Source organism: Aedes aegypti, chromosome 1 (genome assembly GCF_002204515.2).
Source record: "Aedes aegypti strain LVP_AGWG chromosome 1, AaegL5.0 Primary Assembly, whole genome shotgun sequence".
Taxonomy (NCBI): Eukaryota; Metazoa; Arthropoda; class Insecta; order Diptera; family Culicidae; genus Aedes; species Aedes aegypti.
Genome location: NC_035107.1, coordinates 306,672,475 through 306,697,326, shown reverse-complemented (window position 1 = coordinate 306,697,326; position 24,852 = coordinate 306,672,475). Strand labels below are relative to the sequence as shown.

General features: G+C 36.9%; 1 protein-coding gene across 1 annotated transcript; it reads right to left on the bottom strand.

Moving 5' to 3' along the window:
• Positions 1 to 1,547: 1,547 nt before the first annotated feature.
• Positions 1,548 to 23,660, bottom strand: LOC5565159 (phenylalanine--tRNA ligase beta subunit). The gene is made up of 3 exons (XM_001649472.2): positions 23,423 to 23,660; positions 23,066 to 23,279; positions 1,548 to 3,152 (listed from the first exon to the last, which is right to left on the bottom strand). Exons 1-3 carry the CDS (start codon positions 23,478 to 23,480, stop codon positions 1,652 to 1,654), a joined length of 1,773 nt encoding a protein of 590 aa, XP_001649522.2. The 5' UTR covers positions 23,481 to 23,660; the 3' UTR covers positions 1,548 to 1,651.
• Between the last annotated feature and the right edge of the window lie 1,192 nt (positions 23,661 to 24,852).

Genomic DNA, 24,852 nt, shown 5'->3' with positions numbered 1-24,852 from the left:
TCCGGTTTACATCGATTGTGACGCAGTGACGGTCCGAATACACGACCTCCCACCTTCGATGAGTCAAGTTACAATCGCTGACCACATGATGAAGTATGGAGAGGTAATCTCCATTAGAAGTGAGAAGTGGAAGCACTACTTTCCCGGAATTTCAAACGGAGTGCGAGTACTCAGGATGAATTTACTTCGAGAAATTCCATCGTTCATCACCATAGAAAATGAACCTACTATGGTCTCTTATGTCGGCCAGCCCAAATCATGCCAACGATGCTCCGAACCATCTCATCCTGGCAGAAAGTGTGCAGATTCAAGCGCTGCACCTGCTCATAAATCACTGCAAACACCGACAGCATCAAAATCGTCCAACAACTTGTTCAATCAGGAGGATTTTCCTCCCATAAACGACAACCGGCAAACATCACCATCTCCTGACCCAACTGAAGCGAAACAACAAAACGACGACGACAATGACGACGACTTGACTGATGATGACAATGGATCAAACTCATCCACAGAACACAATGAGGCTACAAATAAGCGACGGCGATCGAGGCGGGTCAACGGGAAGAGTGCAACGAAAAAGGCTTGCTCTGACCAGTGTTCCCCAAACACGGATCATACGGAACTTAAACAGAGTTTATCGAATAATAAACTTGTAAAGGGTTTGAATTTTTCTATTAGTAATAGAAACTGAGAATCGGCTCTGTGATGCTGGGTACGGCGTGTGAGCCTTCTAATAAATGAAACAGTAAAAAAAAAAAAAATAATCGCGAGTTGAAAAGTTGCAATAATGTTGCGCTCTGTGATTGTCATGACAATTTTGCTTTTGATTGTATCCTTATCCGTAACAGTACGGACAAACGGTTGTGAGCGAGCTTACTTTGTTGTTTGTTTTTCGTCTGTTTTGGTGACAATTTGATTCACTGAATACTACCTTTGAATTGAATGGATCATTGAAGGTCACGCTTTCGGCACTCACCGCATCGAAACAGCGACGCCATCGTATATGGGATTTAACATTGTGACAGCATTGCAGTTCTGTCAAACACACAAGACTACGGTGGCGCTAATTGTGTTTTTCATAGCGGACGTTTTGGTTAATTTAATGATCCATTCTCATATACCTAGTTATAGCTTCTTCAATTTCATGTTTAAACTTCTAACTTAAAGTTAGTAGAACAGTCAACGGTCCTAATATGTGAAGATTCTTCAAACTCTTCGCATAGCGGATAAAATGATGTCCTAGAGGATCTCTTGAGAAATCCCTAAAAACTAATGTAGGATTCCTCAAAAATATTTTGGAATATGAAATATTCAGATTGAATATGTAGTTACAAAATTTCTTTGTAGGAGATTTTCTCTAGAATTCGTTGCACCTACTTTTGAAGAATACATTACCCTCTTGTTTCGAAAAGAATTTCTGGAGCAACTAATAGAAAAATTCTTATAGTGATTCCTGCAAGAATCCTTTCTGAAGCATCTGGAGTTGTACATAGAGTAATCATTGAATTCAAGGGCGTCATCCATGTTTTACGAAGCAGTCCTCATCTTGTTTCAAGAGTTAATTTTATTATCACTTTTCTCCACTGGACTCAAAGATATTTAAAATTTCAAATTTCCGATCGCTTTCAAAGTTCCGACGACCCCGGTCTCAAACGAACAGTTCCATATCGAACTCGACCACCGAACAGGGCGTGGTAATTTCGAACGCGTGCAGCACTGTCGGATGCAGGACCCCAATCCGGCCAATGTCCGCCCCCTTATAGACGATGGAAGCGCACCGACCGGGGAAATAGGCCGCATCATCCACCGCCTTCAGGTAGTACCCATTCTCCTTATCCCAGGGCACTTCCAGCAGTTGCATCACGCGATCCAGCAGCCCATGGACCACCTCGAATCCGGCCGTTTTGTTGCAGTTCACGGCGCAAACTCGTCGCTGATTGCGGGCGCCAACTTCCGTGCCGGGAACGGCCAGGACCACGTCGGAAACTTCGAACAACTTCAACGGCAGGGGCATCTTCCGGTTGGCGGCCAACGTCTTCAGCAGTCCGGGGATTAACGTGGTCCGCACGACTTGGAATTCCAGGGTCTTCGGGTTGGCAATGTGCACCGCCGGGATGTCCTCGATCTTCTGGTTCAGCTTGCTGGCGATGTCGTCCCGGGAGCAGAGCGTAAAGGTCAGCCCTTCGGTGAATCCGGCTTGGGCGATTTGCTCTCGGAGTTGTTCGGTCAGCTTGTTCAAGGGATACTGCCGGGCGATGTGCATGGTTCCTGGGAGTGTCTTCGGGATGCGATTGTATCCGTAGGCGATGGCCACATCCTCGTAGATGTCGCAGGCGTGGAGCATATCGTGCCGCGTTGGGGGGATCAGAACCTCCAGTTGGTCCTTGTTCGCGGCGCTCTGACTGGTCGGAAGCAACCGATTCAACATCTTGGCCATCGACTCCGGGCTTTCCTTGATCCCGATCAAGGCGTTGACCTTCTCAGCGGAAACGATCTCCTTACGGAAGGCCAGCTCCGGATACTGGACCGTCTCCCCACTCGGGTTGATCACGTCGCAAGCTTCCACCGTGAATGGCTTCGCGCAATGGGCGGAAAACATGCAAACCAAAGTATCCAGGACGATCTTAGCCTTGGTCAAATCGGTCGCCGTACACTCGATGAAGATGTTCTTCGTCTCCAGCTTGATCTTCGAGTGGTCGCCGTTGATGATCGGCGGCAGGGACAGAACCACTCCGTTCGAATCGTAGATGACCGGATAAACCGGCGAGTCGCGAATAATTGGCAGATAGGCCTTTAATTGGGCATGAGTCGAATAGAACTCCATCAGCTCTTCCGCGGTCATGGCCTTCTCCTGGTTCAACGGAATGAAATTGATCTCCTTCGGAGGCTTGGCATCGAAAGTGAAAGGCCCCTTCAAAGTGTCCAGATCGTGAGTTCCGATCGCAACCAACGCCCGCTTACGGCAAATATTCTGGTGCAACTTATCCTGCAGATCGATGAAACTGTTATACGAATCCTTCGTAAAGGTGACATCCCTCAGGACGGCCGCCACGGCGAAGGGACGAATCTGCTTGGTAGCTGCCGTGATCACCATCTTCTGCGCCGAGCCTCCGATCGGGTCCACTTTCGTGAACTTTGGGAAAGGTATTCTAAAATAATATAAATTCCCCATTATTTCAAACCTCACATCGATTAAATCGCTTTGTCCAAAGCGAGTCATTATGCAAGCTATCATGTACCTCATATTTTCTTTCACAGGAAGTTGCTCATGATTATCTAATTAGGAACAAGCTAATGAAAACCACAAAGTATTCTACATTAGATTAGGACGAGCTGTTTTATTTTCTAACAGCTACCTAATAACATACATAGGGTGCCGGTACCAATGGTTGTAATGTACCAGTAGATTGGACTATGGAATAAAACGTACATTTTTCGATAAAAACGACATGTGCTATTTTTGGTGGATAGATCGCCTCTAGTTTAGTCGATTTGTCAAATTTCAGCTTTTTATCTTTTCAAAAAGTCATATAAATAATTAATTTTACGTAAAAAATTGGCTCCCTTGCACCAATAGTAGCCGTCGTGTTCCAGTAGTCAGGGCTGGTAGCAGTTGGACAGCAAAATAATAGTGACTTTAGTGACCAAAATGATCAAAATAGTGACCAAATAGTGACCAAAAAGTGACCTAGAAGTGACTTGAAAATTACAAGTATTAGTCATTAAAATGACTAGAAATGAAAATACGTTATATGTGTAGCCAATCTACATATTGGGTGAATTTAGAATGTAAAGAACTGCAGTAATTTCAAATCTTAAGCAATAAGCTATCCGGAATGAGACAAAAAGATGGCTCATTGAAGATTTCACATACCATTTTTTACGAGACGATCATTAACTTAATATAGGTTACTATTTTATGTTTCTGATTTCAGTCAAAAAAAAATCAAATACATGAACTATGGTACTCGTGATAGAATGTTTAGAATAATTCCTGTTCATGATTAACTAACAGGTAAAATTCATTGAAGAATTGAAGAATAACTGGAAGCATTTCTCAACAAATCTGTGGAATAAATCGGTGGAAAAATGTTGGTTGAAGACAAAACTGTGATGAAAATCGTGAACTTATTTCAAAGTATTCTGAAAAAAATCCTTACAGAATTACAAGTTCAAAAACGAACGAAATATTAACACTCAAGCTAAATTTTCGACAGAATTTCTGTAAAGTTAAACCATTTCTTCCAAATAAACAACGGTAACTCTAGAACACAACTGATTATTGACGAACTCGAGACAAACCAAATTCGATGAATGTCTTGCATAAAGATTTAGAAAATAATTCCATGCATACTTAAAATGTTTATATTTCAATTGATCGTTTCAATAACTAAATTAGGTTTTGAAAACAATCATATCACTCAGTGGCAACTCGTAACCACACGTTTTATCTGATCTACAACCCTTAAAATGACTCATTTTAAATACTTAGATCATAAAGCAAACAATAAACGATAGAAATCGCATATGTTTTGCTCATATGAGTTGCTCCATAAACAGGTGGATTTGATGTTAGGGAATAGTCACTGATATCATCTTTAATTAATTTTCATCGTCTCATAATGTTGAAGCATTCATTAGAGTAACGTGTTTTTTGTATAGAAAGAGTTGACCCTAGTCATGTATAAAACTGCCAAAAGGTAATCAATGAAAACATGTATAGTTTATATGTTGGAATATCTAATGTAATATCTGCAATGGTTGCTAGCAAAACTAGTACTTGCTATTGAAATCCTGGACGAGTTCATGACAAACTTTTTGAATTTTTGTTGTTATTTGTAATCGTCTTTGGCTTATTATAGTATATTATAGTATATTATAGTATATAGGCATATAGTGGAGTTTTGATGATGTTCTTTCAGGAGGCAGGTTTAGGATTCCTTCTATAGCCGTAGATTACTGCAGAAAGTGCACTGGTAATTTATTCAGTACATCTGTTAGATATTAGTCCTGCGTTGTGTCAAAATTTATCCAAATATTTCGGACAAAAATTTCTTCCCGAAGTTGCTTCCTAAGTTTTGCCAATATCTTCTCCAAAACTTTTCCCAGGAAATTTTTACATTTTCCGTTGGAAATGTCTAGGGAATATTCACCTGAATTCTTCTAAAAAGTTAGTCGGGAGTCTCTATTTTATTTGAGTCAATAATCTTAACACTTTGATTTCAAAATCACACTTTAGTTGCCCTGATAATGATGAATATCCATTTCTTTTTGATTATGTTTGAAGAGCTATCCCTGTCTAAGATTTCATTATCATCTGATCACGAAAAAAGTGACTTTAGTGACCATTTTCCTGAAAATAGTGACTTTAGTGACTTTTTGTCGAAAATAGTGACTTTTTAGTGACCAGGTCGAAAAAAGTGACCAAGTCACTAAAAAGTGACTTACTACCAGCCCTGAGTAGTGGATCAACGGTTGGAAGCAGTTTTTAAAATGGATGTATAAAAATGAAGAAAAGCCCTAGAGATGATCTTTAAGCTTCATTCGAAAGATATTAATTGCTGTTCCGAGGAAAAAATGTTAAACCTATGTAAAAATTTACCCTTTTGTTTAAAATTCCTTGTATCATTCCCGAACGTCTACTACTGGAGCACTAGCGCAACTACTGGAACACGTGTACCAATAGTGGCTCAAGCGATTTTATTGTAAAAAAAATAGTTTTATCACTCTTTTTATATTTTTCCCATATAGTAGAGGTTGAAATCTTTTTGTTGACGCCAAAAGATCTCTGTTAGGGCTTTTCGTTATTTCGTTATGATTTTTTATAGCTTACGTAGTCCACTAATGGCACCGGCACCCTATAGCAGTTTATAACTGAAAATAATTTTATAGGCTGGATCCAAACTTAAAAGAGATCCATACTTTTTTGTTTATCGAAATGATCGACTGATTGGAGCATGTGGTGGAGTTGCTATCATCATTCTTAGGCGTATAAAATATCCATTTTTTGCGTCATTTGAAACCAGTGCTTTAGAAACTTAGGGTGTTCCTGTTGAAACACAGCATGGTAAATTAGGCTTCATAGCTTCCTATTTGCCTTTTCAATGCACTGGGCAGAAAGTTACTTTGCTTCAAACTTACTTGCGGAAATTGACTCGCAATAGGTCATTTTTTTCATTTGTGATTTTAATGCTAAACATCGGTCATGGAATAATTCGCAAAGTAATTCCAACGGCAGAATTTTATTTGACGAGTGCTCTTCAGGATATTTCTCAATTCAATACTCTGATAGCCCCACTTGTTTTTTTTTTTTTCTTCTAGATACCTTCCTACGATAGATTTTTTTAAACGACTCTAATCGCCTTTGTAACCAATTAATTACTCATGCTGATTTTGATTCTGTTACATTTCAAATATCCCATGACGCGATTCACAATCCTACTAGGGGCTGTCTATCATCCACGTGGTCATTTTTTACCGAATTATAGACTCCATATAAAAAATAAATGTGTATGAACCGTGGTCACTACCAATTATTAATACAGGTATGTTCCGTTTTTATCACGTTCCGATTTCGTCAACAAATTATTCCGTTTTTATCAGCACAAAAAATTATTATTTTTTAATTTTCAAAGTGTTTAGTATATACCCTGTCTTTTGGTTCAGAAAGGGGTACGGGCGCGTTCTGCCAACTCGGTCAAGGCAGATTTCTTGTGTGAACATGTTACAACATGGACGTTCTAAAGTTCCAGAATGAAGTGTTGTGCTTGTGGGGAGCACTTGAAGATGGGATGGAAGGTCATTACTTCGCGTTCGTGCTATACTTCTGCTTATCTATAAAGTTATATACAATAACCGACCCTTAGCTAAACTATTTAAATTAACAGTTGCAAATACAATAATCGTTTTGAGCTTACTAACATGTCGTCGTGTTAATTTAATCATAATGATCTTTTATCTCCATCCGTCGAACCATTCTGAATGGCCGTTGTGAGAATATCACTAAAAACACTCCTTGTTTTCATATCTAACCCGCCATTACAACGAGGAAAAAATCATCCGAGAGGAAAGACAAGGTAGCGTATTGGCTGAGAAAAGATAAGTATTATGTTTCTGTAAATATTCTTATTACTGATTGCAAGGTGAATAAGATCAACTAAATTTTTAGTCAATAACAAACCCCAGACAACCAAAAAATCACCTGGAGGCTTTGTATGTGCAAAATTTCACTTATAAGGTGTCGCGAAAAGGCTTTCTACGTACAAAAGTGGAGGCGATATGCGTGCAAATATTATATTATGAATAATAACATACAATGCGAGTGTTTAAATATTCCACCGAACTAACCTGTGATCTTATGCAACTTAACTTATGATAACAAATGTTGATTTGACAGCTGCTACGAATTGATTCGACTTACTTTGTACGAGTGTACGAGGCGAAACAAAATGTGCAAATGAACTCAGAAAAAAAGTGTTTTATGCGTGGAAACTCATCAATTTGATGATTTTATCCACAGTGTTTAGCGGGTTTGATGTAATTAGTATGAATAAACGAGTTGTAACGTGAACTTTCATGCGATTTCTGGTTGTCTGGGTACTTGTTCCACAGAGCTATTTACAAAAAACCTCACAAAATCCCTCCTTTTCCATATCCTTAGGCAAAACACTTCACTACCGCTATATGTATGACTGATTCATGTTCTTTTGGCCTTGCATCATTCATACGTTTATTGGAAGTCAAGAGTAGAAGCAAAACTTAAAGAACCTTCTGATCAAAGATGTTGCGTCGCCTACTTCCCAAACTCCAAAACCCCCTCGGTGTATTATGGACGGCGTGAGTTTTCAAACTTATGCTGGAGACTTGGCCCCTGACCCCCTTGTACATCAATAAAATAAAATAAAAAAAAAAAAAAGATTTGTTTGGTATCAAAGAATAATGAACTTCTTTAGTAAGCGCAAGCATAAAAAATTAAAAAAAAAAAATACCGTAAAGTGCCGTAATTCAGCAATAAAATAAGGTACAAAATTCATATTTAAGGAATGCAATATTTTCCCAAAGTTACGCACTATCTGAAAGCTTATGGTTCAACACTTTTATCAAGCATGAGGATGGAAAAAAATATTTGGTTAAAGTTTTAAAACTGTTCAATATTACACTTTAGTAATTTTTATGATTTTGAACATGAAAAACAACTCTTGTCGCGTCATGTCGCCGCGATTTCGAATATTGCACTTTAAAATACATCCTTAGATCTTACAAAAAACGTTTAAATTTTTTGCAGAAATTTGCTGATTTGCAAGTTAGAGCTATTTGAATAATATTTTGAATTTTCATACATTTTGACGATATTTTTCATACAAAGTTTATATAAAATATAGTTAACCACTCTTCATACATATTTTGATCAAACTCGTTTAAATACAAACAAAATTTGTGCTTTCAGCCAAATTTGATAGCATTTATAATAAAAAAAACTTTTTTTAAAAAAAAGTTACGTAATATGTGAATAAGCCCTTCTGAAACAATAAAAACGCCAAATCAAGACTAACAATTCAAAAGGCCTCATCTCCAAAAAGTAAACAATGAGAAAAATGCAATCTCGTTTTGTCAAACAATAAATCAAATTTATATTATGAATTTAAGCTTTTTATGTTATTTTATCGTCCAGAAAGTCGATGGATAAACTGATTTATAGCTATGAATATTCATTACTATCATTTTAGCAAAAAATCCTGCTAAAAAAAACGAGTCAAAGGAAATGAGGCTTTTATTTCACCAAAAGCTGTGCAGCCCTTTTCATTTGTGGCCATAGACGCCGGCCGACGCTGATGAGGCCTGTGAGTTGACGCCTTTGTTTACTCTAAAATGTGTTGAGGCCTTCTAGTTGTGGCTTGTTTTTTCATCATCTTCTGATGTGGCCTTTTGAGAATCATTCAAAATTGAAGATGAAATAAGAAATTTGAAGTGTAGAAGAGTGTTAAGTGGTGAAGTAAAGTACATGGAGATCCCTACAGCAAGAGAAGATTCGTGCGGTCGATTAAATATGTGATTGATTGAACCCTTCGTCATCCATGAACATTATGTATGTGCTACGCGAGTTTGTCGTCGAGAAAATGTATGGAAAATTGGTTCAATTGATATAATATTGCAATTAAACGTTATTTTTCATGCAATTGAAACCAAATCGTGTTTTTGTTGATAATTTGTGAAGTACAGACAGGCTGACACAGGTATTATTAGGTAGTATGATACAAAATACATCACTTCACAGGAACCCGACAGAAAATTTGATTATGTTCGCTGTTGAAACTATCGCTGTGTAAAATAATACAGGGAGCGGAGCGGCTGAAGTATAACTTGTATCTGCTAAGTAAATTTGAAACATTTTTTCGTAATTTTAGTTGCAATTTTGATGTTTGTTTAATAGGCCTCAACTCGGTTTCAAGTAAATATAGAAATGGGGCCTTTTTGGGAAAAGGCCGCATTTACGATTAATATCCTAATTATCGGGAAATGAGATGGGGCCTTTTAGAAAAATGATAATTTTTCAACTTTCATGCATATTTTTGCATGACTATTGTATGTTACAGTAAGAATAGGCTCTTATACACTTAAATCAGCAGAAACCCGATTTGTTTACATTTTGGACTTGAGGCCTTTTCAATTGTTGGTCTTGAAATAACATATTCAGATTAAATATTTCATCGATTAAGGCGATAAAATTAGTTTTGGCCAAACTTCGTTTTTTTTCCGACCATTGTGCACTCGTTGAAATTGCCTGATTCCGCGCATTTTTCAAACGCTTTTCCATATTCCGCGCAGAAGAATGCCTAATTCCGCGCACTCACGAAACAATCAAATTAACATTAATTTTGATAAGCGGCTACATCCATTAGTTACGTAACACTTAAAATTGAAAATTTTCAACCCCCTCCCCTTCCGCAACACTTTTTGTATGAGAAAACGTAGAGTTTTGTATGAACCGTAACTTTTTAGTCTACGTTCAGTTTTTTTTATTAACTTTTTGTCTATCACATGAAATAAAGATAACCAAAACCGTGGTATTGGTACGTGTGAATTTCGTCTAGGGGAAAGTGGGGCAATTTGGCCATCTTAAGAAAAGTCGTAATAATTGAAATTTTTAGATCAATACACTAGATACGCACGATTTCCGTCGTCTTAAAAAAAAACACGAATGAATTTTTCGTCGATTCTTCTGTCGATGGGGTGATATGAGCACCCTATTTTATGTTGTGAAATTATCCCATAGAATCTAACAATTTAAAAATACTCTTTCAAAATCTACTGAGCTCATATTTGGCTTAAATATGCTTCTGGAGTTGCATTTTAATCGTCAATCAAAGTAGACGTGTTTTTTATTCGCTGAAACCCGCGCGCGACTCGATTTTGTTTTAATTATTCTATTTTTTGCGTACGTCATGAACTGCGAAATTTGTGCTTTGGACGCTTCTGCCGACTCGGTATTGTGGACATGTGCGGGGTGTCCACGTAAATTCCACGCCGCGTGTATCGGTGTTACGGTGCAGCGGAGTTCATTGAGGAGGAAAGATAGAAAATTGATTGACTTCACCTCATATGTTTTGCCTTGCTGTGAGTCTTGCCAAGAACTCGTACAAGCAAAATTGGACATAAAAAAGCTGAAATTATTCGTGAAGAGGTACCTCTGAAAAGGAAAAAACTTTTTGGTAATTCAAAAAATCCCATCTGGTTCAATAGAAATATCAGGAATTTAAAAAATCGAAAGCAAAAGGCTCACAAAATTTATAAAAAACATGGAAGTGATGATAATATGCAGAAATACCTGGACTTATGTGAACAGTTGAACATTGCTATAAATTCTGCACTTGAAGAGTATAATAGAAAAATTGAGAGCGATATAAAGTCATGCCCAAGAAGTTTCTTTAATTATACTAAAACAAAATTAAAATCAAACAATCTACCATCAAAAATGCAACTTGACGATAAAGACGCTAACAACCCGGAAGAAATTTGCCACCTCTTTTCAACGTTTTTCCAAGAAATCTATACGACATTTTCAGAAGAGGATCGGGACCAAAATTATTTTTCATTCTTCCCTGCCCCCTCAAATGACATTAGTGTGCACCAGATAAGTGTACAAGACATCTTATCAGGCTTGAAAGGATTGGATGCCACAAAAAGTGCAGGACCTGATGAAATCCCTCCAGTATTTATGAAGAAGCTTGCTGTTGAATTAACATCTCCTTTGTTTTGGCTGTTCAATATGTCACTAAAATCCGGCAAATTTCCTAAAATCTGGAAGAAATCATTCTTAGTACCTATTTACAAATCAGGGAAGAAAACTGATATTCGTAATTATCGTGGAATTGCTATAATTTCCTGTATTCCAAAGCTCTTTGAATCCATTGTTAATAGAAAATTGTTTGGGCAATTAAGGAACAGAATTACAAATGCACAACATGGATTTTTTAAAGGCCGTTCCACTTCTACAAATTTACTAGAATTCACCAATTATACTTTGAATGCTATGGACAATGGTAACTATGTAGAGGCTCTGTATACTGATTTCAGCAAAGCATTTGACCGCATTGATATCTCTATGTTACTCTTCAAGTTAGAAAAAATAGGATTTGATAAACCATCTTTAAACTGGATACAATCATATTTAACAAATCGGCAACAAATAGTGAGATATAATGGTAAAAAATCGAATCCTATCCAAGTTACATCAGGAGTTCCTCAAGGCTCACATCTAGGACCTCTTCTTTTCATATTATATGTAAATGATATTTCCTACATTCTTAAGCATATAAATATTCTTATCTATGCCGACGATATGAAGTTATTCATGGAAATCAAGTATGCTAACGACATTGACATCTATCTGAGTGAAATATCTATTTTTGATGAATGGTGTAGTAAAAGCCTACTTCAGTTAAATGTTAAAAAATGTAATTTAATTACTTTTAGCAGAAAGCGAAACACAGAAGAAACAACTGTAGTTTTAGGAAATCAAATCGTTGAAAAATGCGATAGGGTCAGAGATTTAGGCGTAATTTTAGACTCAAAACTCACTTTTATCGATCATTACAACACCATTATACATAAAGCAACAAATATGCTTGGTTTTATCAAACGCTTTGGTTCTAACTTTAATGATCCATACACTATTAAAACTTTGTACGTCGCTTACGTGAGGTCTATATTAGAGTATTGTAGTATTGTATGGTCTCCTTTTATGAAGACGCATGAAGAACGTCTTGAATCAGTTCAAAAGCAATTTCTGTTATATGCTCTTCGTAAATTGGGCTGGACATCCTTCCCTCTTCCAACTTATGAATCAAGATGCATGCTCATTGATATTCAGACATTGAAAAAGCGCCGCGAATTCGCTATGGTTTCATTCGTGAACGATATTGTTTCGCATCGTATTGATTCTCCTAACCTATTAAACAGTTTAAATTTTTATACTCCTTCCCGGCAATTGAGGAATCGTAACTTGTTTTTTATTAATCACCGTCGTACTAATTATGCAAAATTTTCTCCTCTAAACCGAATGATGAGTTTATATAATCAACATTGCGAAACAATAGACTTAACAATGTCGCGTAGTAACCTAAGAATATACTTTAACTCTGTAAGATATAGCAGTATATAGATTTAAGTGTTAACATGTAGTCTACTTTGATTGACGATAATAAATAAATAAATATTGCATAGTTTTAGACAATTCGGTCGAGAAAAAAACCCCATCTTCTTCTTCTTGACATTAACGTCCTCACTGGGACAAAGCCTGCTTCTCATCTTAGTGTTCTTATGAGCACTTCCACAGTTATTAACTGGAGCTTTCTTTGTCAAAGTTGCCTTTTCTGCATTCGTATATATCGTGTGGCAGGCACGATGATACCTCATGCCCAGGGAAGTCAAGGAAATTTCCACTACGAAAAGATCCTGGACCGACCGGGAATCGAACCCAGACACCTTTAGCATGGCTTTGCTTTGTAGCAAACTGCACTGTTCAGTTTGCATTATTGCTTGGAATCAAAGGGTTTTAAGCAAATCAATTAATGGTATCCACTAATGCCACGGGTAACTGAAACTTATGTTTTTAAGCAAAAAGAAACCTCAGAAGAACTTAAGGGTCATCCATAAATTACGTCAAACAAAATATGGCCATTTTCAATCCCTCTCCCCCGTATTATCATACTTTTTGTATGGGGGCTTCGTAAATTATGTAGAGATCGTAAAGTTTCCGTGAATCATTTCCCGAGAGTGTGTCGTAATTTGTGGGGTCTTCTACAAATTACGACCTGTTGAACATGTGAACGATATGTTGTTTTTACAATAATTCTATATGGATTGTATAATATAAATAAGAATCATAAACAAGTATACATTGCCAATGTTATGTGTGGTTCATTATGCTAAGTAAATTTTGTGCGCACAGATTAATTCAGAATGCCGAATCTCGGCTAAGTTCAACCGAGATCCGCACAGCCGAGCTCGTGAAAAAAATCTAAGTTTGTATAGACTATTTTGTTTAGGCTGTGCATAAACCACGTGGTGTTTTTCCTTGTAAGGGACCGTCCATAAATGACGTAGCATTTTAAGGGGAGCGGGGAGTCTACGATTTTGCTACGAACCATGTATTAAGTATGGGAAAATAAGCTACGAAGAGGGAAGGGGTGTCAAAAATTGGTCAAAAGATGCTACGTCATTTATGGACACTGCCTAAGTGGGCTTTCCCGATATTCCGCTTGTACATGAAAAGTATGTATGCATAAAGTTACTTTTCAGAGAAATAGACAGATGTGAAGACGGATATAGCATGTTATACTTGTCTGTTGTTATGCGAAGAACAGTGCGCGGAATTAGGGCATTATGAAAAAAGAAGTGGCCTAATTCCGCGCAATACTTTTTTGAATAAAACTCAATAATTATGCTAATATTTGATAAGATTTCATAGAAGCACCATGAAACATATCTGTAGCAAGTAGTTCCATGGAATATTGCATAAAAAATAAAACATTTTTAATAAAGAAATCGCGTTTGTTGTTGTCCTACAGACTTAGCGCGGACGCTAAGAAAATTAGAAAAATAACGTCTACTCCGAGTTTAGGTTAAGTTAGGTTAAGTATATTAAAAACTTTTTTTTTTCTCTTATAAGCAGGTGAAATCAACTCACCTGTAAAAAAAACTGAACTGCTACGGCAAATGAAATGTAATATGTTGTTAACAAAATGTTAATTAAATCTTAAATTTGTTTTACCAAATTAGGATGATAGTGTTGTCAAATAACACAGAACACCTAGATATAAGAAATGAATGTAATGTTTGGAATGATACTAATAAAGAAATTTAAAAAAAAAAAAAAAAAAAAAAAAAAAAAAAAAAAAAAAAAAAAAAAAAAAAAAAAAAAAAAAAAAAAAAAACGTCTACTCCGACGGGCCTTTACTGATTATTTTTTTATGCCGCGAAAAAATGCCTTATTTGCTTTTATTTGTGATTCAAACTTATTCTTAATCAAAGTAGCCTGAATAGCATTAAAAGTTGCTGAAATTTTAATGTGTCTTTCCATATATAAACAATTTTGTATGAAATGCGCGGAATTAGGCACTGCGCTGAATTAGGGCACTTTACGGTACCTCGAGTGACGTAAGATGACTAATGTTAATCAAATGAGAACGAATCATTCCACTTGACTCGTCTCATCAAATGCGTGATAAATTTCAATCTAATTCGTGTCAAAACTAGCTCAAGTAAAATACAAATTTCATTAAACGAATATCAGAAACTGGTTCAAACTTGTGTACAGTATAATCTCCTTGATTCGATTTTGATCGAACTTTCGTGCATGGCAGACATCGAGATTCTTCTTCTTCTTGGCATAACGTCCTCACTGGGACAGAGCCTGCTTCTCAGCTTAGTGTTCTTATGAGCACTTCCACAGTTATTTACTGAGAGCTTTCTATGCCAAAGTTGCTATTTCCGCATACGTATATCGTGTGGCAGGTACGATTACACTCTATGCCCAGGGGAGTCAAAGAAATTTCCATTACAAAAAGATCCTGGACCGACCGGGATTTGAACCCAGACACCTTCAGCATGGCTTTGCTTTATAGCCGCGGACTCTAACCACTCGGCTAAGGAAGGCCCCAAATGAGATGAAGAACGTATATTTTTAAATTTGTTGCTTTTTGTTATTTTGACAAAAAAACATTCGACAAATCCATTTTAACATTGAACATAGTAAAATTTTCAACTCATTGAAACTACTTTACATCAAAATATCGGGTTAAATGAGTGAACTTGTACGGGAAACTGAAACAGACAGCACAGTCTCGGAAAATCAAGTTGGAGAGGTATCAGCTTACATTTAGGAGTTAAAGTAAGCTATATTGAAGGGACTGCGCATTCCATCGAGTCAGGGAACAAAAACACAGAAGGGAAAGTTGATTATATTACCCGTAAAAAAATTTTGTATCGAATTTTCAAACTACAGTCACCCCACGCAGTTGAATCACCCACAATTTATGAATCAGCTGATTTCAAAACACAAAATTATTATCAAACTTGTCACAAAACATCACATAATCATTTTTACTGACAAGCTACACATAATGTTCAACCATTTCAAGGCTTTTTATCTCAGTAAAATAGCTCTTGATCGCGGTATGAACCAACAATATTACTTAATTCTTTTTGTAACTATTTGGGCTGTATTTTTGGCCAACTTCGTAAGCCCTGTACCTATTGACGCCTAGCTAGAAATGTCGTTTTAAAGTATGTTTCAAAGATTTTTTGTGAGAGTTTGAGCCCCAGACAACATTTACAGATTCAATAAACATAGCTATTAGAGATAAATGCGTATTTATACGGATATTGATGAGATTTTTGAGTAAAATACTTGATCAATAAATTGTGGGAAATATACACACCAGTCACAATTTATGAATCAGCGTTCAAACTACTAGTACTAAGAATTTTGAAAAATGATTTTTAGTTTCAAATAATGTTCAATGTATAATTTTGTTACGGGAGAGCAAAAGTGCAAAGGGACCGTTCATTAACCAAGAAAATTTCTTTTTTTTTTGTGGGAAAGGAGTCTGAACATAATAATGAATTTCCATGATTTAGGAAAAAACAAATTCTGATGAAAAAAGTTATTTAAGGGTATTATATGGCCATACAAATTGCGGACGTTGAAGAATTTTTTTAACTACACCTGATAGGTTCTTTCTAATTTTGCTATAAAACGGGGTTTTGCTTCTGCAGAAGGACCAAAAGCAACGAGTGGAAATTAAAAAAACTGGTTTGCATCCTCCCTGTTTTTTTTCAATTTCTTTATTAGTATCATTCCAAACATTACATTCATTATTTCTTATATCTAGGTGTTCTGTGTTATTAGACAACACTATCATCCTAATTTGGTAAAACAAATCTAAGATTTTATTAACATTTTGTTAATAACATATTACATTTCATTTGCCGTAGCAGTTCAGATTTTTTACAGGTGAGTTGATTTCACCTGCTTATAAGAGAAAAAAAAACGTTTTGAATATACTTAACCTAATTTAATCTAAACATATAACGCATTAATCGTGGCAATAGAAGATTGTAACGATTTTTGCCTGAAATTATTGATTATTTTATTTGACACTTGTTCCAATGTTTCAACATTGGATATTCTATGTAACTCATTGGTACTATACCATGGAGGAAGCCTCAGAATCATTTTCAAAATTTTATTTTGAATTCTCTGCAGAGCTTTCTTCCTGGTATTACAACAGCTAGTCCATATTGGTACAGCATACAACATGGCTGGCCTGAAAATTTGTTTGAATATCAAAAGCTTGTTCTTAAGACAAAGTTTTGATTTTCTATTAATAAGGGGATAGAGACATTTTACATATTTGTTACATTTGGCTTGAATGCCCTCAATGTGATTTTTGAAAGTTAAATTCTTATCTAGCATGAGCCCTAGATACTTAACTTCATCTGACCAATTTATTGGAACCCCTCGCATCGTGACAACATGTCTACTTGAAGGTTTCAAATAAAGAGCTTTTGGTTTATATGGGAATATTATTAGTTGAGTTTTGGAAGCATTAGGAGAAATCTTCCATTTTTGCAAGTATTAAGAAAAAATATCCAAACTTTTTTGCAATCGATTACAGATGACACGCAGGCTTCGTCCTTTGGCGGAGAGGCCTGTGTCATCCGCAAACAAAGATTTTTGACATCCCTGAGGTAACTCAGGTAAGTCAGATGTGAAAATATTGTATAATATTGGTCCCAAAATGCTGCCTTGGGGAACACCAGCTCTTACAGGAAGTCTTTCAGATCTGGAGTTCTGATAATTAACCTGAAGTGTACGATTTGACAGATAACTTTGAATTATTCTAACAATGTACGTTGGAAAATTAAAGTTTTTCAATTTTACAATCAAACCTTCATGCCAAACACTGTCGAATGCTTTTTCTATGTCTAGAAGAGCAAGACCAGTAGAATAGCCTTCAGATTTGTTGGAACGGATCAAATTTGTTACACGTAAAAGTTGATGGGTGGTCGAATGTCCATGGCGGAATCCGAACTGTTCATTGGCAAAAATTGAATTTTCGTTGATGTGGGTCATCATTCTGTTCAAAATAACCTTTTCAAAAAGTTTACTGATGGAGGATAGCAAACTGATTGGACGATAGCTAGAAGCTTCAGCAGGATTTTTGTCTGGTTTTAAAATTGGAACAACCTTAGCATTTTTCCATTTGTCAGGAAAATTGCTAATTGAAAACATTTGTTAAATATATCAACTAAAAATGATAAGCTACTTTCTGGAAGTTTCTTGATGAGGATGTAGAAAATTCCATCATCGCCAGGAGCTTTCATATTTTTGATTTTTTTTATAATAGTTCTCACTTCTTCCAAATCAGTCTCTCAGGCATTTTCGAAAACGTTCTCTTGATTGAGAATATTTTCGAACTCCTGAGTAACTTGATTTTCAATTGGACTAGTAAGTCCTAAATTAAAATTGTGCGCACTTTCAAACTGCATAGCAAGTTTTTGAGCTTTTTCGCAATTAGTTAGTAATAATGTGTTTTCCTCTTTCAATGCCGGTATAGGCTTCTGAGGTTTTTTCAAGATATTAGATAATTTCCAAAAGGGCTTAGAGCCAGGGTCCAATTGAGAAATTTTATTTTCAAAATTTTTGTTTCTTAAATCTGCAAAACGTTTCTTGATTTCTTTCTGCAAATCCTGCCATATAATTTTCATAGCAGGATCACGAGTACGCTAAAATTGCCTTCTCCTCACGTTTTTAAGACGGATCAAGAGTTTAAGATCATCGTCTATAATCACGGATTCAAATTTTACTTCACATTTTGGAATTGCAATGTTCCTGGCTTCAACAATGGAATTTGTTAAAGTTTCAAGAGCATTGTCAATATTTGTTAGTTATTTGTTTGTTTAGTTTCTAAAGAAATGTTAACATCAAGATTAGAGTCAACATACGTTTTATATATATTCCAGTCGGCTCGTAAATAATTGAAAGTGGAGCTGATAGGATTGAGAATCGCTTCATGCGATATTTGAAATGTAACAGGGACATGATCAGAATCAAAATCAGCATGAGTAATCAATTGGCTACAAAGATGACTAGAGTCGGTTAGGACCATCATCCTCCCTGATTGATACAGTCATCTCTCCCTTACTCGATATTGACCATCGAGTTAGGGAGGTATCGAATTACAGAACACAATAGCAGTGCAACTGCGTTCCAAGGGACCATCGAGTTAGCCATGAAAACCAATTTTTGCTATGGTTCTCTACCTCGATATCGAGATACGGAATATCGAGTAAGGGAGAGTTAACTGTATAAATACCATTTTTTGTTATTTTTATGATCTCTTTTGTTGCACGTAAGTTTTTTAGATTATCTCCCTGGCTAAACTTTTGGCTCTTCTATCAGATACATGAAGAAGGTATTCACACTTTTAAAAAATCCAAAAAACAGAGGTCATGGAGTATCGTTTACATTCCGATTTTTTCACGTGCGTAATGTGCCACCATATAATATTGGAACACTAAGAAAAATCTACACATCAAGGTCATGTGTTTTACTTATAGATTTGCGCAATGAGGAGACCACATGACTTGAGTGGGGTAGCCATATGGACTCCATCGGAATGTCTAATTAATAAATTATGAAACCGACTGATTTGCTTGTTGGATTCGAAATGTAGTGACTTTAGATAGCCATGTGTGACAGAACATGGATGTCATAAGAATGAAGGAAGAAATTTGGTAGTAGAACTCTTGCTCCCCAAAATATGGATTGAAGGCTCCTCTGCCTACATTCAAACTCACTTAAATGTTTTTTTTATTCAAGTGAGTCAGCAACAAGCGGGACGCTGCAAATCCATAATTTGGGAAGCCCGGGATCAGCATACTCCATTTATTTTTTTCAAAACTGAAACCCAGAAAAATCTATTACAGTGAAACCTCCATGAGTCGATATTGAAGGGACCATCGACTCATGGAAATATCGAGTTATGGAACAGCAATCCTTTGGAAGGCTGTTTCAAGGGACCATCATAGTAACCATGAAATTTTGTTTCTAGTATGGTTCCATGAGTCGATATCGAGTTATGGAACATCGACTCATGGAGGTTTAACTGTAGTGGAATCCGATTTTTCTTCCAAATCGTATATTATGTTCCATTTTGGTAGAGAAAGGTAGAATCGTCTTATATCGGACTAATGAAAGAAAAATCGAATTCACAAATTTCATTTAACACTTTCAGCTTTAAAATTGACTTCTTCTCTTTGGAAGCATGATGACTGTCGTTCAACACGAGGTCCAATCGCAGTTTAGTTCGCTATGGGTTGATCACAAACAATTTAGAAATTTTGAACATGGAAATTGATAGCAAAGCTCATCGATTTCATCATAACAAACTTATTGCGCAAATCGATAAATTGACCAATTTGAACATGATGATCATGACACAAACTAACCATAAGCAAATCACACTGAATCCGTGTTGGGTGATGATCTATGCGTCTATAGGTTGACGTATACGAATCTGAAGGGAAAGCTTCGGGAATTAATATGGAAAAAATGATTCAATCCATGAATCAAAACAAAGGAATTCAATTTGTAACTCACACGAAGTTTGCAAGAAAATCACAACAAATCGATATGGACGTTCATGAATCGATCCACAATTTTGAACACACAGATCGAACGTGTGGATTTTTATCAGTGTAGTAAAGGCAGTCGAAGAGTCAAACATTTACGAGTTTTGCCATCTACATCTAATGATTGTCTAATTACACTACTTGCCATCATTCTCCAAATAAACGTGCTCCAGAAGCATATAAATCCACAAATTCAATGTTCACTAAGCTCGCACAGTAGCAAAATTTAAAATCAAGGAATGTCATGCAGATTCTTGAAATACTTGGTTCCGGTCCACCCCCGGATATAATAAACGTTGTCCGAGGCAGTGTTCTAATAAACATATGAACTAAATAGCATTTAATTGCAAAATAATTGGAAGTAGACAACTGATTCATAAATCGTGTTCACTTTGATTCATATTTGTGGACAACTTTTTTGCCGATTCATAAATTGTGGTTTTAGACAATGTTCAATTAAGTGAAAATTTTAAATGTATTCAACAATTTTAATGACAATTCGCTCCCAATACGACAATTCGTCCGGTGGGGTGTGCTGCTGTCGTCATGATGATGGTTGACGAGAGCAATGTCAAACTCATTCATGGTTTCAAAACATTCGGAACAAAATATTTATTTTCACCGCTTACTTCACTTATGTATGAAATTGAATGAGATCCAATGGTAGAGAATTCATTTATCTACCCAATGGTATTTTTAGGGGCAGCGGAGAATGTCCCGAAGCGTGTTTTATTCAAGCGCAAAAATCGCTCAGGCGAAAGTTCCAATGAAACTAACCTCACATATCCTGGTTTTCCAACCTCGAACTAGTGCTCCTACCAGCCGGATCTCAATTTTTATGAAAGTAGTGCAATAATACAAAAAACAAACGTATGTAGAACATAGAGAATGGATATTCCTACCTTTTCCGCCTAACTGTTTTACTGTGAACCGTCTTATATCAGGAAAATAAAACATTTTTCCCCACAGCGGCATGTGATGGATGCGTGAAAAATCAAATCTCTCATCATCTGACTAGTTGCGCTACCAAAGTATAGATGGCTAACAGTATGTTGCGTTTTGCGATTGGAAGCGTATATTGTGCATGAACTGCAGGTATATACCCCACTTTAACATTCAGAATTGATTTCATAAGAAAATATTGTTTATTTTTTCCAATTTAGGCAGAGCCTTAAATGATTCATAACTGTGGGACCAGTGTAATTCAATTTTGTTACCATTTACATAAAGTAGTAGCCATAATGCCAACGAAAGAGAGAAGGCAAAATTGTCAAAAAAAATGTTAGTAGGGCTTCAATGCTAGTAATGGACCCCTTAGTAGCTGAAATTCACTCTCGACGCTTTTCCGCAATGATATCTCAGACGGATATACGTTTTTTGGAGTCTAACAAGGGGCGGTCCATTAATTACGTAAGACAATTTTCGAGGTTTTTCGACCCCCCCTCCCCCCATGGTAAGATTTTTTTGTATGAAAATTAAAAATAAATTGTATGACGCGTAAGAAATCTCAAACCCCCCCCTCCCCCCATAAACCCTTACGTAATTTATGGACAGCCCCCAACAAGTTCAATGTCTTTACTTCATAGTACGCCTATGAAACACACAAAATCATTCGATTCTTCCAGCGCAATATACCCTAACAGGATATTCCAAAGAGTTGTTAATATTTTTTCTCTACGAAATTGTTGAAAGAATTCGCAAAAAAATGGGAAAAATTTCTGGAGGAAATTGTAAAGTTATCTTCTGGAGCAAAACCTGATAAACTCCTGTGAGAATCTCTGACGGAAAAGTTAGATCCCTGAGACAGCCTGGGAAGATTTTCTTAATTGACTATTGGAAAAAAAATATTACGCAAAACCCCGAATAATTTCCTGCAGCATTTTCTGGAAGTTTCCCTGCTAAACCTTGAACATTATCACAAAAGAAAACTGTCTAGAAAAAGGATAAAATCGGAGGAATCACTGGCATTATTTCAGTAAAACACCTTTCATAATTCCTAAGAGAATTCGCGAAAAAAGTATTGAAGGAATTCCGCTGGAATTTGTTGGAAAAGCTGGTGAAAAATGAAAAAAACCATAAAAAGAATTATTGGAAAAATCCCCAAAGGAATTCTCTAAAGAAATTTCTTGTGAAAAATACTGGAGGTATCAGCATTGTTCTGCGGTAAATACTGAAAATTTGAAAAAGTCGATGGACAACGTTTTGGAAGGATACCTGAAAGAATTTCTGGAGAAATCTTTAGATGAGTCCCTGAATATATGTTTGAAGGATTTCCTTCATTCCTGTACCTAATTCTAATTCGAGAAATCTACGAACGAATTTCTAAAGGACCTGTAGATACTTCTGGATTATTTTATATAGAAACTCCTAGCCCTCTAGGGACACAGGGTCATACACGATATTTTTGGAAATTCCATCTAGTTTACTCAAGTGAGAATGGACTTGAAAATGATTTAAGATTTCACACAACAGTTTCTATTGCGATATTCGGAGAAATTCCACTAAAACTATCTGCAGTATGAACAGTATTTAGGGCCCATTCACAAATTTCATAACGCTGAAGGGGGTGGGTGGGTGTCCTCTAGTTGTTATAGTTCATACAAAGTTCGAAAAATATCCATATAAAATGCGTAACGAGGGGGTGGGTGGGTGTCACAATTGACCATTTTAGGCGTTATGAAATATGTGGATGAACCCTTAGAGACCAAGTCTATTAAAAAAGAGATCTGCTACCAGCTCTGTAAGGAAGAATATTTTGTGGTTTTGAGTAGAGCTTGTTTCTTATAAGCAACTTCCTGCGAAAGAAATTATGAGCTACATGAAAGTTACACAATGATCCCCTTTAGATATATCGTACACTTACTTTCCCAGGAACACCTGCAGTCCGAGCACCAGTCCCTCCAGGCACAGCAAATCGTACCGATTGGCCGGAATGTCGATCCGGTAGATAACTTCCTCCGAGGCATCCTTCGCCGCTTCCACCTCGCCCTGCTCCTTCGTTATCATCTGCTTCTCGGTGGTGACCTCATCCAGTTCCAGCCCATACTCGAAGCACAGCTTCTGGAACTCATCATCGGCTGCAAAAGGAAAAAAAATCCGATAATTCCCCGCAGGCGAGATGGGCCAACCCTGGCCTTAGCCTGTCACACCAGTGACACACGCAAAGGAAAAAAAAAAAATAATTCCCCGCACCCGGTTCAAAACAACAGACATAACCTACTGTACGTTTTTCCGAGAGCCTTGAACAGCAGATCGCGTTTCACTCCGACGGTCGGCATCTTTAGGGCGCGTCAGATAGTTCCTGGTTTGGAATCGACGATCGTATGTGTGGAAGCGCTCTTGCTGGAGGGAGTTTTCCGTTTCACTTGAAGGACACTCGCGTTTCAAACACTGCCACGCACCATGCAAGATGCAAATCGCGGAACGAACTGCATCAGCCAAAAAAGTCAAAACAAACACCATCCGCGGAACGGTGACAGCGGGAACTGTCAAAATCTGCCATAAAAATTGTGTGAGGGTGTGATCAATGCAACAGACGACCATTTGCTATAAATGTTTTATTTTGTTTCTCAAAACCAGGGTGGGTGTACGGCTGTCAACTACAAACAAAGCTCGCCTAACAATCATCTCTCGGGCGGGCCGACCCAAACAGCACAGGTCGCAACGCGGGCCATGCAAGACGGTAAATCTCGCATACTCTGAGATAACGCCCTAAAAGCCATTGGTAGCCACGTGTGTAGCTCGTTGTTTCTGAGCAAAAGAAAGAATAAGCATCCAAACCAACATCACGGGCAGGTAGATAACGATCCTTTCTTCCCCATAGCGTTGTTAATTAGCATGAAAATCCATTGAAATGCTCAGAAACAACGAGCTACACACATGGTTACCAATGGCTTTTAGGGCGAGATCAGAAGTTTTGCGAGAAATGTTGATGCATTTCAACACTCAAACAGCGGGATGCCTAGCAGCGTTGTGAACCAAACGAATACACCCACAAAACATGAACGGTAGGCAAACCTCGTTGCGTATACCCCCCCCCCCCCCCCCTGCACTAGAAATCCTTTATAAGAGAGATACGCGGAAGCTTACATTTCTGTCAAAGTGTAAGCCAATCGAGCAGCGAGAGCTGTCAAAGTGTGAGCCAAACGAACATGCGTTATGTTTGTTTTGAACTTTTCTGGAGGAGTAATGTAATCCGCTTGAAATTATTTCGGTAAAAGTAATTTTGCATGAACCAAAAAAATGAAATGTTTTACTTTTTTGAAATTTTGTAAATGTGATTTTTAGTTTTTGATTTTTTCGGCTGTTTATTAGTTTTGATATGTAGCTCAAAGATCTATAACGAAACAAAATACACTTTATAGCAATGACTTCCTCAGTCATGTCCGTGTTACAATATTATTCTCGACGCCGAGCGAAATCAGCACTGCTGGTGTGTTGCCAAATCATTCCAATTACAATTACATTCCATTTTACTTCCGCTTATCTCTCTATAAAGGATCACTACCCTGCTCAAAACGCACACGGAGAAATCTAGCGTAACATTTGAAAAGGGCCTAACTTCAAAATGTAAACAAACTTGATTATTCATTATTCGTATCATTTTTTACGTAAATTACTCCTACATACTCTTACGGGCATGCAAAATGC

Coding starts and splice junctions, on each gene's coding strand:
- LOC5565159 (XM_001649472.2), bottom strand. CDS start 23,480: ATGCCGACCGTCGGAGTGAAACGCGATCTGCTGTTCAAGGCTCTCGGA. Junction 23,280..23,422: donor GGCTCTCGGAAAAACGTACA/GTAGGTTATGTC, acceptor TTCCTTTTGCAG/CCGATGATGAGTTCCAGAAG. Junction 3,153..23,065: donor CTGCAGGTGTTCCTGGGAAA/GTAAGTGTACGA, acceptor ATATTATTTTAG/AATACCTTTCCCAAAGTTCA.